The following is a 13429-nucleotide window of genomic DNA, read 5'->3' on the forward strand; positions in this document are numbered from 1 at the left end:
ATGCTCGTCTGTCATTCCTTGTGTAACTTGAGGCTGGTGTTGTTGTTGTTGTTGTTGTTGTTGTTGTTGTTGTTGTTGTTGTTGTTGTTGTTGTTGTTGTTGGCTAATGCTGTAGTGAGGTGAATGGGGAGGATGGGCTGCTTGAGAGCTTTCAGTGGTTGTGTTTTTATCTGAGGATACTGTGGTAGACTTCTGAGTGAGTGACCCTGAACAGGAACCACCAAAGGGCAATTTGTAAACAACATCACAGCAAGCCACCTGGTTTTCTGGTTTGATCTGTCCAGTAAGATCCAAGACCTGAGGAGGGGGAGGAGGTTCCTCTCGCTTTATCAGTTGAGTCACTGTGCCACTTTGTGATGGATTACTCTCATCAAGGTGCACCATCATCACATGGGGCTTACCTGTGGATAGGTTCATTACTGTTGGCTTATTTTTTAGTTCTAAGGCAACTCCACCGTACAATTCGTGGGGAACATTAGAAGCAGGAGCCCCAGAAGCTGATGGTGGAGCCAGTGGGGAGACTCTAGGTATGGCACTAGCAGTCACTCCAGGCTGGGCACTGCTTGTCTGGTTCACTACAAGGTCTTTTTTTATCAGCAGTGGCTGGACTTGATTAGCCAAATTATAGCGAGCAAAAGAGGATTGCTGCTGGTGCTGCTGGAGCTGTTGTTCCAGAAGCTGTTGCTGCTGAAGCAGCTTCTGCTGCTGTAACTGCAGTTGTTGCTGCTGTATACCCAGATTCTCCAGACAGGCATCGATTTTGGGAATAGATGGGTCTGTGATTGGTGGCTTACTCTGGGTTAAACAGACAGCTGATCCGACACCTTGCCCAAGATCCACACGGTTTTGTAAGGGATCTCCATACACGACAGGCTGCTTTGGTTGGGATATGAATGTTGAACCTGCGACTGTGACACTCACTGTGGTTGGTGTTGATACAGATACGTGTGGTTGCTCTTGTGCATTCAGGTTCATGATAAGAGGTTGCACTGCTGTGTGTCTACCAGCTGGCTGCTCTGCTCCTAAAGAGTATCGTCTTGTGTCAGAGGCAAGGGATGTTAGGTCCATTCCCTGGTCTGTCATTATAATTGGAGCTGGCCTCATTGGGGCCCTCAAATCCACAACATTAGTGCCAGGAAGTGTTTCACCCTGACCTACAACCTTTGAAGTGCCTTGAATATTTGAAATTTTACCTAGAGATATCTCCACAGATCCAGCACTTATACCAACATTAACTTTTTCAACATTCTGAGCCATCTGAGAAGAATGTTTCAGGGACTGTTGTGATGGGTGTTTTTGAGGTGATGTTGGCGAACTTGTTGAAGAGGGATGCGAGCTGTACAGTGTTTTACAACTTGCTTGTGTTGGAGATGACAAAGGCGAAGTGGAAGAATTTACAGTAAGTGGCTTGGCAGGACTAGTTGTTTCAGAACCGAGAGTTATCACCATCACCGGTGAATCTTGGGAGGACTGCTGTCGTATGAGACGTGGCGAAACTGCTCTTTGAGGTGCCTGAGCCCCATGGGATGCTGCAGCTGATGTAGGACCACCAGGCAGAGATGGCAGTTGCCTGCCACCACTACTAGTGGATCGCACAGATGGGGCATGAGTTGGACTTTGTACTGGAGAAGCAGTGGGAGAGACTGGGGGGCTAGGCCCTTTGAAAAGGGAAAAGACTCTGGAGGTCAGGGAGGTTGTTCCAGGGTCAGATGGTGCCTGTGTTGGCCTCTGGGAGCCTACCTTGGTGCCAGCAGGTACCGGGCCACCTGTCTGGCGATTTGTGACAGTATGACTCGCAGCTTTTGTTGTGGCAACTCCAACAACACCTTCAATTTTGGCACTCTGTGTCATCATCCTGTTTTGTGTTTCTTTTGATAGATGCTGTGCTGCATGAATACCTGGAATTCTTGGATCACTGCCTGTTGTAGAGAAGGACATAGGTGCAGTAACCTGTGTTGGGCTTGAGCCAGGGGTGAGTGCAGTTCCAGCTTCAAGATGATGCTTATCATCAGACTGAGAGGTACTTTTCTGCTGATTAACAGCTTGTCCCTGCCTCTGCATGAGCTGTGCTTTCTTCATCATCTCCTCGTACACTTCCTCTGCACTTTTCAGTGTTTTATCAGACGGTAAAACTGCTGTCTTTTCTGTTGGAGAGTAGAGAGAAGTAAAGGTTGGAAGGTTATATTCATTTCCTGATTTGTAAAGCTTTCCACCAATTATCTCAAAGCCTTCTGCCTCAGAGTCCATAGAAGGTGAGTACTCTGAACACGATGATCTGTGAAGTTCCTCCATCTCAGCAGCCTGCCTCAGCTCCTCTGTTGGTGATGCATCCTCGATAGGAGAGAGATTACTTGGAGGAGTTTTGGACCTTTCTCTGCGTCTTTGGGCTCGTAGCTCTTCTTTATCCCTTTTTGTTTTTCGGGCAGTACTTCTGATCCTCTGTTGCTCTAAATCTCTCATTTGCTCCTGTTCTCTAAGTAGTTCTTCCTCCTCTCTAAGCTCATCCTCCTCAGATGAGTCCTCAATGGTTGGCAGCAGGGGCCCATGGGAACGATGGCGAGCCTTTCTCTGCTGCTTGGCCTCCTCTAGTCGCGCCCTACGGCTAGGGCTGCTGTCACTGTCATCCTCCATGGATGACACAGATGTGGGGGATGTTCCAGAGGTGTAGCTGGGGGTGGTGGCAGGCAGAGTTGATGAATACTCTCCCTTAGACCGCTCCTCTGGAGACCCAGTCAGACTTTCCATCTCTAGCTCTGGTTCTCGTAGGTCATGCTCAGTACTGAGCTCCATGTCTCGATTGTAGCTGTTGGTGTTATTTAGCTCAATGGTTTTAAAGCGGCGAAGGCCTCCAGCGATTACAACGTCTTCTTCTTCATTTGCTTTATAAGCCCCTTCTGAAACCTTGGCGTCATCCTCAAAACTATTAGAATGATGAGAGAGTCGTCGCCTCTCTTTGTTTAAGTCTCCACTTGTTTTATGTGACTTTTTTACTTTCTGATTTCCATAATCTTCTAAATCTTCTTCATCAGCACTCATCTCCATAATTTGCCTCCTCATGTATTCTTCATCTGTTAAATCTTTATGTGACTTCTTCTGTCTTACTGGCAATGGTGAGAGACCACTTTCACTGCTGTCCTCCACGTAATCATGTCGAAGCTTACAACTGAGGTCATCTTCTGATTCATCTCTTGCTGCATCATCATCGGGACTGATGTCCTGTCCTACAGACAGTGAATGTGGCCTGTGCTTCTGATCTGAAGCACTCTTTGACTCCAACAGAGGTTTCATGGAGCTCTCCAGCTTAGTGATTTCTGAGGGGATGGAAGCACCTCTTTCACTGAGCTTGATTCCTTCTTCCCGAATCTGACCAGTAATTTCCCCATGAGAACTGGAGATGCCATCTGAAGAGTATCCAGTGTCACTTAAACTCTGAGAACTTGATTTGTTGGAATCCTAAGAAAAGAGAGGAAGAAGAAGAGAAGAGGTCAGAAGCAAAAAAGACATACTTTTTTTCCTGTAATTACTTAATGAAAAAGTATATTACAAGCTTCAGTGCACATCTTGTATCCAACTATTTCATCCAGCTCATCAGTGACATTTTTATGAGCATTTTTGAAATGCTTAGGAGTAAAATTAATTTACTACACCTAATACAGATGAAATAGTCTCTAATAGTAATATATTAGAGAATAATTAACTTGGAAATAACATACCTGTAAAGAGACAGTTCACCCCAAAATAAAAATATATATATATATATTTTTTTGTTTTGTTCCTTAGCCCTGTAGTGCTATTTATTCATACTTATTGTTTTGGAGATATCAGCTGTATAATGTCTGCCTTATCTTAAATATAATGGCACTAAATACGCTCGCTTCGTGGCGCACGAAGCACCAAAAAAAAGTTGTCTTGATACATGGGTTTTTTTGGGTGGCGGGCAAAAAAGGTTAATTTGAAAATTAAGGAGCTATGTCTCTTTCTAGAATGTATGACTGCACAACTAAAAAAAAGACCACCAACCTTGGTGGGAGTAGTTCATTCTAGGAACTATATTCTTTTTATTGAACTACAGATGCAAATAAAAAGAAACTATACATGCTGTCACACTGTCACAACCACAAGCCTCACAGCACAGGTAGATGTGATGCAGGTGGTGGATGCAGTGGGGTAGAAAGAAAAAAACTTCTTTGTGAAAGTGATTAGTGCTGGATTCACTATTTATTTAGAGTAACCAGGTCATGATATCGAGAAACAGACTTTATTAGTGTTGAGTTTTGAGCACCACTTGGTAAGTGGCAGTTAGCTCCTTGATATTCACCAAACTACATGGTGAAAAAAAGTGGGCAGCTTGTACTAAAACAGTTTAGTCAGCACTATAGGCCAGAGGAAACATAAATTTGTCTTTTTTTATGTGTGAACTGTTCCTTCAATCAAACAACCATATATATTAACATTTTAGGTTAAAATCAACCCAAATATTTACACTTTATTTCTTTTTGGTTTTAGAAATCAGGCAAATTTGTAAAAGTTGCAATTTAGAAATATTTATGCATTTGTACTTGCGGGGAAAAAAAGACCAACTTAATTGCAAAATGTTTCTGTCTTATAGAAAAGAAAACAGAAAACAAAATAGTTAGTGTCATTAGTAATGAATTATTTAATAGTTTATTATGGCTGTTGACTGTATCGTCTTGATTTGGGTTGAGTTTGCCTTTCAGCATTATGTACACACAGATGGATAAATACACTGACACAGCGTGACTATAACAGACAGTTGAACATACAAACATTTACGGACAAATGTCATTTGATTACATGCTTCATTGCCATCTTTGACGCATTCTCCATTGCATTCTTCCAACCGCTGAAGAATAACGAACATGCTTAGAATGCTTAAAATATCATCACGTGTCACATTGAACGAACACAAAAAAAGTTCAAGAAAACCTGCAAATAAAATAAAAGCGGACAAAACATGGCTGCAGAACGAAGGCATGATCTGAATGTAAGAAATGGCTCCTGAGACCAATGATGATGATAATTGGTGGTGATGATAAGGATGAGGATGAAAATGACATAGATGGTGATGTTAAGGACATCATGATAATGAAAAGAAGTCCATTAAAAAGAAATCATCTCACTACTAAGTGAAGGAATTTCTGTATCTCTATCTGTTCTTCTCACATTTATTTTCTCCACACGAGGTGACCTTAAAGTTGATGTCACCCTCCTCCGTGCCTTCTTAATGATGTCACTGGTCTTGATATCATAATAATTCCTAAATAAAACACTGATGCTGACAACTACCTTTTCGTGACAGCACTACTCTATGTTATGATATAGCTCCTTTAGGTAAAGATGTAAATATTTACAACTTAAACTTTGCTCAGGATTAAAGAGATAATATGGTTAAGATAATGGTGGCGGAGTGGTGGAACAGATGAAGTTATGAAAATTATAATATGAACATAAAATCATAAAGAGCTTGATAAGCACAATAATTTAAAAAATGTAAAAAAAGAACAACTTTTAATGGAGCAAAATAAATAAAAAATGGTGAATCAAGTGGAACAGGTGAAGGCGAAGAAGTTGCAGGTAGCTCACTTCATGGTGTCTTGACTTCTGCACATCTTCAGCTATCTTCGTGTCTTTTGGAGAAGTGACAGTCTCTGACAATGCCTTCTTTGTTGAGGCTTTGACGTCTTCTTTTAGAGATTTAGATGCAACTTTAGTCTTCTCCTGGCTTTGCGGCTGTTTGCGGGCCTGGTTGTTACCTGTGGGTTTAGACTGAGTAGGTATGGTTTTTGAAGGGGTGGAAGAAGCCTTGGCATTGCTGGGTGCAGCTTTACCAGGGGTAGATGAAGTCTTGGCACCAGAAGGGCCCTTAGTCTGAGCAGAGGGCTGAGCAGATACCTTTGTCTGAGTCAGCCCTTTGGCCTGGCTCGGGCCCTTCGTCTGGTTAGCTGGCTGAGCAGGGACCTTACTTTGAGCGTGTGACTGAGTAGGACCTTTAACCTGACCAGGTCCCTTACTCTGAGCCGTGGGTTGTGTTGGACCCTTAGCTTGGGAAGGTGGCTGGGTTGAACTCTTAAGTTGGGCAGAACCTTTGGTTTCAGAGGTAGGCCCAGCCTGTTTCACATTAGAGAGAGGGCCACTTACTTGGGGACCCGCTGGTTTCTGTTGTTGTTGAGGACCTGTGGCCCTGGGCCCTGATAGTTGATTGGGCCCTTTCTGTTGAGGTGGTTGTTGATTGGCTGGAACAGGTGACCGGGGGGATGCCATGGGCTGTGGAACAGGAGCCGGAATATCTCCCAAGCTTCCTGACAGGGCCCGCTGTGTCTGGCAGTTCAAGCATAACCATTCTTTCTTCTGAAAAACAAAAACAAGAAAGCAGGATTTAGCCATGAAGTAAAGAAATCAGATAGGAGAACATGATTTTGTAGTATGTACATCAGCAAAACAAATTATACACTAATGCTAGCAAAAATGACAATTTGCATTTTCTGCCACCAATAAACCTCAGGCATGATTAGGTGCTCATAGTAATATTTTCCAAAACACATTACTGGATTCTTATTCCCGGTGATTGATGGGTACAAGCATAAAGATCTGTCTGTTAGTTAGATAAATTAAATCCAAGTCATGTCTCTTCATAAATGTACACGGTGTGCTAAGGACATGCTATAGCAAGTATGAACAACTGAATATTTGAAAGCCTGTCCAAACAAGGCCTTTCATCTCCTCAAGAAGAGTTAATCATTTGACAGCATTAAGCACTCTCAAACAGAGAACACAGAGAAAGAGTGCAGCACGAATACAAATGAACACAACTGTTATTAGATTGGACGGGTGCAACAATCATCAGATCTTTTATGGAGCCCACAGCATCTGCAAGAGCAGCATTCACCCTTCACAGTCATCCTCACTAAGCCCTATGTTTGGAAAGAGGAGTGTGACACTGTTAAAAATCTAGTACAAAAGCCATCACAGACAGGATATTAACATAAACAGATTCAGTTTCAGGTCAACACAACACATCGATCAAACTGCTCAATGGAAAGAAATGGTTCGATTACAGGTAATGAAAGCTGAAAATAGAGGGGAAGGAACTATGTTTGTAACACAGCCTCCTGTTAATGACAATCATCTGTGCCTCGGGCCTGAAGAATGAGCATTCTTGTGTCACCGACTTGTACAACAAAACAAATAACCTCATAAACACCTCCATTGCTGATTACCATCTGCCCAAATAAATCATTTCTTTTATTGGTGTAATACTTCAAAAGCATAAATACAGAAGATGGAATTTAACAACATGCCCGGTAACAGCTAATAAATAAAACAATGGTGGTAGGTGTGCAGTGACTGTATCAGAGGACATCTTTACCGCGGTGCAAACAGTCAAGATGGCAGACAAGGTTGCAAATAAAACATTTATTTTTAACGCACCCTTACGTTTTCATCACACTGCAATGATCAAATGGAAAAGGGAGTCATTGAAGTCACCGGGATGCTGTCTTTCCAGTCAAATTCAATTAAGGAAGGTAACATTAAGAAGAGATCCTCCTGAGTTATACAAATAAATGAGAAAAGCCCACGTTCCACGTAAGGCAAAGAGAGACTGACAGAGACTGACAAGCATTTAGTCAGCAAGAAACGTCCTATCAGCACAATAGGGATCTTAATCTAGAGACCCCAGAGGCCAGCATTTGATAGACATGTCTCTAGCGATAAGGTCTGTGAGTACAACAGTCTGTCTTCTTTATCATTTTATACTAAACCTGTTTAGAGACATTGACCCGGCCCTGTGTAAGGGAGAGACTGATTGTTCTTCTTAGTGGTCCTTGTCTGTCCTCTATTAGATTCAGTGGCCACAATGAATGGTGGCCGCATGGTCATGGACACCCTAATTGAAAAGTAGGATTAAAAACAAACTATAGAAAATGTAGGTATACCAGTTCAACTGCTCATTAATGTAAAGATTAATTCAGCCAATCGCGGGGCAGCAACATCAGAATATAGAAGAAAGGTGACTTCAGTTACTTTGAATGTACAACTACTGTGATTTTCTCTCACAACCATCTTTACACAGAATGAAAGGCAAACATATCTAATGAGAGGCAAGAGTAAGTCAAATAACCACTAATTATAATCAAGATATGAACATACACAAAACATCGAACTTTGAAGCAGAGGGGCTACATAACCAGAAGACCTCACTGCATGTCACTTCTGTCAGCTAAGAACAGGAAACTGAAGCTACAGTTCGCACAGGCTCGCCAACATTGGAAAATAGAAGATTGATAAAATACTGAGTCTCGATGGAGCCTTTATTTAGCTTGAATCAACGATTCAAGCTAGCGGTGGTGTAATTGTGTGGGCGAGATTTTCCAGGCACACCTTGGGCCCCTACTAACTTATCATCATTTAAACACCACATCCTACCTAAGTATTGTGTTGCTGTCCGTGTCCATCCCTTTAAGATGTACCCATCTTCTGATGACTGTTTCCATCAACGTGTCATGTCACAAAGCTCAAACCATCTAGTCAAAAGTGGGTTTTTAAACACGGCAATGACTTCACTGTACTCCAATGGCCTCCACTGCCCCTAAATCTCAATTCAGCAAAGCACCTTTGGGATGTGGTGGAGCCGGGGATTCACATCATGGATGCTATCATGTCAATATGGACCAAAATCTCAGAGAAATGTTTCCAGCACCTTATTGAATTTGAGCAGTGAAGAATTAAAGCAGTTCTTAAAAGCAAAAGCAGGTCCAATCCAGTACTAGCAATGTGTCCCTAATGAAGTTGCACTAAGAGTATCAGTCTGATTCTTAATCATGATCTAATATAATAAATTCCTAATATAATACATTTCTCATGTATGTATGATAGATAAATAAAGACATATATGTCTTATACATGTTGACTGGAGGCAATGTGGTAGTTTTTTAAATCCAGTTTTTCCATGTGGACACTTTTACTATCTGCTCAGTGTAACTGACTTGTGAACACAAAATGATGTACAAATAATGGTTAGTGACATGTTGGCGTAGGTGTTAGTAGACAAAGCTACAGCTCACATTTAACACAACAGGATGAAAAGGAGGAGGAGGAGGATGGGAAAAGAGGAAGGAGAAGGTGGTGCTATAAGAATAATGATGGTGTTAGTGAAGACAATGTCTATACAGGATATAGGTATATAATATTTGCTATATTTAATGCTGTTACTATATGCTGTTTATAATAATATATAATTATTATTTATCTAAGCTGAATTATTATTTATGGGAGGCCACTAAAGCTAACATACTGAAATCTCTTCAGTATACCTACATGCACATCCCAGAGCAACAGTATAAAGGTGGTGAGACAGCAACGTCACTGTACATGTACATTTGTAAATGCAATAACAGATATATCAAATTCTAGCAGGGTTTACCTTTTTCCCTTTCTGCATGCTTAAAGAATGCGTGTGATTTTTCAAAGCATAATTACTGAAACCAAAACACCTGCAGCCAATATATTTACCAAGTGTCAGAAACCACATTGTCTGCTTTACACTCAGCTAATATTTTTAAAACACACGCTGCTTTACACTCAGATAGAGCCTTCCAGCAGATTCTTTCCACACTGCCTACCTTAAAACAACACTGCATGCAGTGTGAATGAAGTTTCATGGCTTTATACACACGGGTCCCCTTTCGATTTTACTGTTCTTCAATTCAGTTTGATTTTATTTATTTGCATTGCACCAAATTACAACAACAGTTGCCTCAAGGTGCTTTATATTGTAAGGTATAGACCCTACAATAATAATACAGAGAAAACTCAAACAATCAGACGACGATGAGCAAGCACTTGGTGACAGCAGGAAGGAAAAACTCCCCTTTAAAAGGAAGAAACCTCAAGCAGAAACATGCTCATGGAGGGGCAGCCATCTGCCGCGACTGGTTGGGGGTGAGGGGAGGGAGGCAGGATAAAAGACACACTGTGGAAAAGAGCCAGAGATTAATAATAACTAATGATTAAATGCAAAGTGGTGGACAAACACACAGAGGGGAAAGATGTGCATGAAGAAGAAGCACCATCACTATATTTGCTTCCTTAAAAATCTCTTTCGTTTTTGTATTTGTGGTGTGTTCTCTTAAGAATACACATTTGGATATCTGTGTATCTATGTTTATAAAATGTATAAAATTAGCTGTAGTAGCTGCTGTGGCCTGCACACAGAAAAATGAAAACCCCCAAGTCTTATTTAATCTATTAAGTCAGAAAGTTGGCGATTCTTTAAATGTAATTAACTTAAAGGAGTTTTGCAATCTTTTTTGTTTTTTCATTGTCATCTTTTGCTAAACTTGTATGATGTTTTGTTGGTTTCACAATTAATTTGCAGATTTTTGCAAAAACAGCCACGTTTCAAAGATGACGCCTAATCAGTCAGGGGGAAAAGAGCTGTAATAAGTGGCAATGACCCAGCAAACATGGAACCTCAATAATAACTCAATTATGAAACATGAGTGACAAATTATGCAACTCCTTCCCTCAGAAATGATGCCATTTGAATCGTGAATAGTGTGAAAATATGCAGTGCATCTTGGTTAATGCAGCAGCAACAATAGTGTGGGCAGCGACATCATTTTTCAACATTAAGCAGGATAAAGTAAGAGCCTGGAAAACACTCAGGTACACAGAGAAAGCAAAAACCACAGTGTATGACTGTAAGGTACTACATTATTTAACTTCACCTACTCAGTTTGATAAAGTCCGAAACCCAACAAAGTGCCTCAACCAAATATAACGCAGCAAAAATAGACGTGACGGTTACATTTAAAATCTATCTATAACGCACTATTTTTGCTGGTGCTATTCCTCCGTACAAGATAAAACCTTTGTTAATATGCCCAAATCCTAAAGGAATCTGCTGTCTCAACTGAGACCACAAAGCGTGGATGGAGCTACTGGCATGCCAAACAGACGGACTTGCTTTGTTTTCCTATCTCTCAAGTGCTCTACTGAGAAGCTATATATAAACAGGTGCAGTGCTCTCAGAACTAGCCATCTGTGCTGGTTCTTTCACAACAAGCGACTGTGTGTTTGTGGACAGCTAGTACACGCTGGGACCAAGAGACAACTACTGAAGCTATGCAACAACAGCTACAGTGAAGACATGCTATATGAGTGTACCTGCATATACACTTATATGATCACACAATTAACCCAGCTAATAAAAATTCCAGCTTCTGAACTCTTGACTCTCGTCTCTAACTTTCTCGAAACCCCATCTAATCATCCTTTTTAACCATATCACTTAAATGAGATGCTGAATAATATTTCTTTTCTATGGAGACGTTTTCTCTTCCTGCCATGTTGGAAGTGCCAAACTCTCCTCTTTGCTCCTGAATCAGCATAACATCACTGCGTGGGTGAAAGGGAAAGAGGAGCAAGGCCAAACCGGAGCAGGGAGTAGCAAATTATTCATGTAGAGTGCTTTAGCTTGTACAGCAGCGAGCGTTGTGGGCTGTGCTTCCCACCTCTACCCACACTGTGTGGAGAAAATCAGGTCCGTATAAAAGACCGAGCCTCTGTGCTTCAGAGACAGCCTTTTAATGCGTCTTGAAAACAAAACAGCCAATTCACTGTGGTAGTCTCCAGCAGCTCGATAAATATAAATTAAACTGTAGCCAAAAACTACAAAAGACACAAGTAATGAAATGTCCTCTTTAAGCTGGAAATAATTAATTCTGAAAACAGCTTTTTGTTACTTTTAACTGCAAAGAAACTGACATACCTCTGTGCTGTTCTGTTGTTTGTGTTTTTCATTTGCTGGAACTCTCATTTTTTTTAGGGGATTAAGTGTGTGGGGGTTTTGTCTAAGGACAGCAGGCTCAGTTTGTTAGTAGGATTATCCTGTTAGTGAGTTGATAACCTCGTTAAATGGCAGGTTAAGATTAAGTTATCTGATCAGTGGACAGTGTACTTAACATTCACTCTGATCGGTGATTCAGATTTAGCCAACAGGACTACACACTGATTATAAATTTGTAATTACATGCATATAAAAACATTTAATGTTTGTTTGTATCTGCTACAGCTTACATGTGCCAACAAGTGATTTTTAGCAATGTGTTATCGATAGAACATGTTTTGAATACATTTTGGGATTGAACGTGTGTCTTTCTATTACTCTCTACACTATACATAGCAGCTGTCAGCACCATTTAATTTAATGTATTTCTTGACAAAATCTAGATGTGTAAAATATTCTTATTTGATTTTTCTCTGTAAACCAATAAAAGTCACTGAAAAACCCTGGTGGTTATACGACAGAAGGGATGTGCACTGAAAGAGATTTGTATAATTACAAATACTGTAAGTATGTAATGAACACAACAGTTATTAGATTGGACGGGTGAAAGTATGATTTAAATTTAGACACATTTTTTAAGACTGCTCTCACTTCTACCAATACTAGTATGTGCACACAGTTTGAGATTCTGCTTTATAGATCATGTATTTCTAAATAACTTGAAAGAATATTTTCTTTGATTGAAGTTTGTCTGTTTGTATATCTTTTCCAAAAATTGCAAATTCTGGGACTGAAAAATCAATAAAGTCAAAGTCAAACTCGCAAAAACTGCACTTCCTGGAATGGCCACTTGAGGACAGCACCAAAGACCCTAACCCACAGGTGTCGAACTCCAGGCCTCGAGGGCCGGTGTCCTGCAGGTTTTAGATGTGTCCTTGATCCAACACAGCTGATTTAAATGGCTAAATTACCTCCTCAACATGTCTTGCAGTTCTCCAGAAGCCTGGTAATGAACTAATCATTTCATTCAGGTGTGTTGAAACAGGGTGATATCTAAAACCTGCAGGACACCGGCCCTCGAGGCCTGGAGTTCGACACCCCTGCCCTAACCCAATACCCTATATCCCACAGATAGGTCAAAATACCCATATTTACAGAATAAATAAACATATATAGCAGCCTGGTTCACAAAATAAATATATAAATATGTTCTGTACCATTGTGTCTGACTTGATTTTTAAAAAACATACCCATTTAAATTTTATTAACTCTAAAATTTGCATTTGACAAAGTTTAAGCCTCCACATTCCTGTATGGAAAGATCAGCCCTAATCTGTTAGAACCCGTGATCCAAAATCCTTTAGAACACGTTACGGGACCAAGTAAATTTCAAATTTTTATTAACTCTCAAACTCAGAAATGCTGCTGTAGAACAGGGTCACTTTGTTACCTGAACAGAGATTTACAGATCTTGGTAAAAGACGACAACACGTTACAGATGATTCACGGCAGGAAAGTAAATAAAAACCTATCAATGTAGACTGTTGTCTTAGTTTAATATGTAGGAATCAATTGTAGTAGAATATCTATTAATTCTTTCTTTAAATTTGTGCTATTTAA

At 40.6% G+C, this 13429-nt stretch overlaps 1 protein-coding gene across 1 annotated transcript in view; it reads right to left on the minus strand.

Moving 5' to 3' along the window:
• bsnb (bassoon (presynaptic cytomatrix protein) b) overlaps positions 1-13429 on the minus strand; it is a 74371-nt gene that overhangs the window by 10259 nt on the left and 50683 nt on the right. Inside the window, 4 exon segments of the mRNA XM_039612244.1 lie at positions 181-648; positions 750-795; positions 797-3453; positions 5605-6369. Coding sequence (XP_039468178.1) covers positions 181-648; positions 750-795; positions 797-3453; positions 5605-6369 — 3936 coding nt within the window.

The sequence above is a fragment of the Oreochromis aureus genome, linkage group 5, assembly GCF_013358895.1.
Source record: "Oreochromis aureus strain Israel breed Guangdong linkage group 5, ZZ_aureus, whole genome shotgun sequence".
In the NCBI taxonomy this organism is placed as follows: domain Eukaryota; kingdom Metazoa; phylum Chordata; class Actinopteri; order Cichliformes; family Cichlidae; genus Oreochromis; species Oreochromis aureus.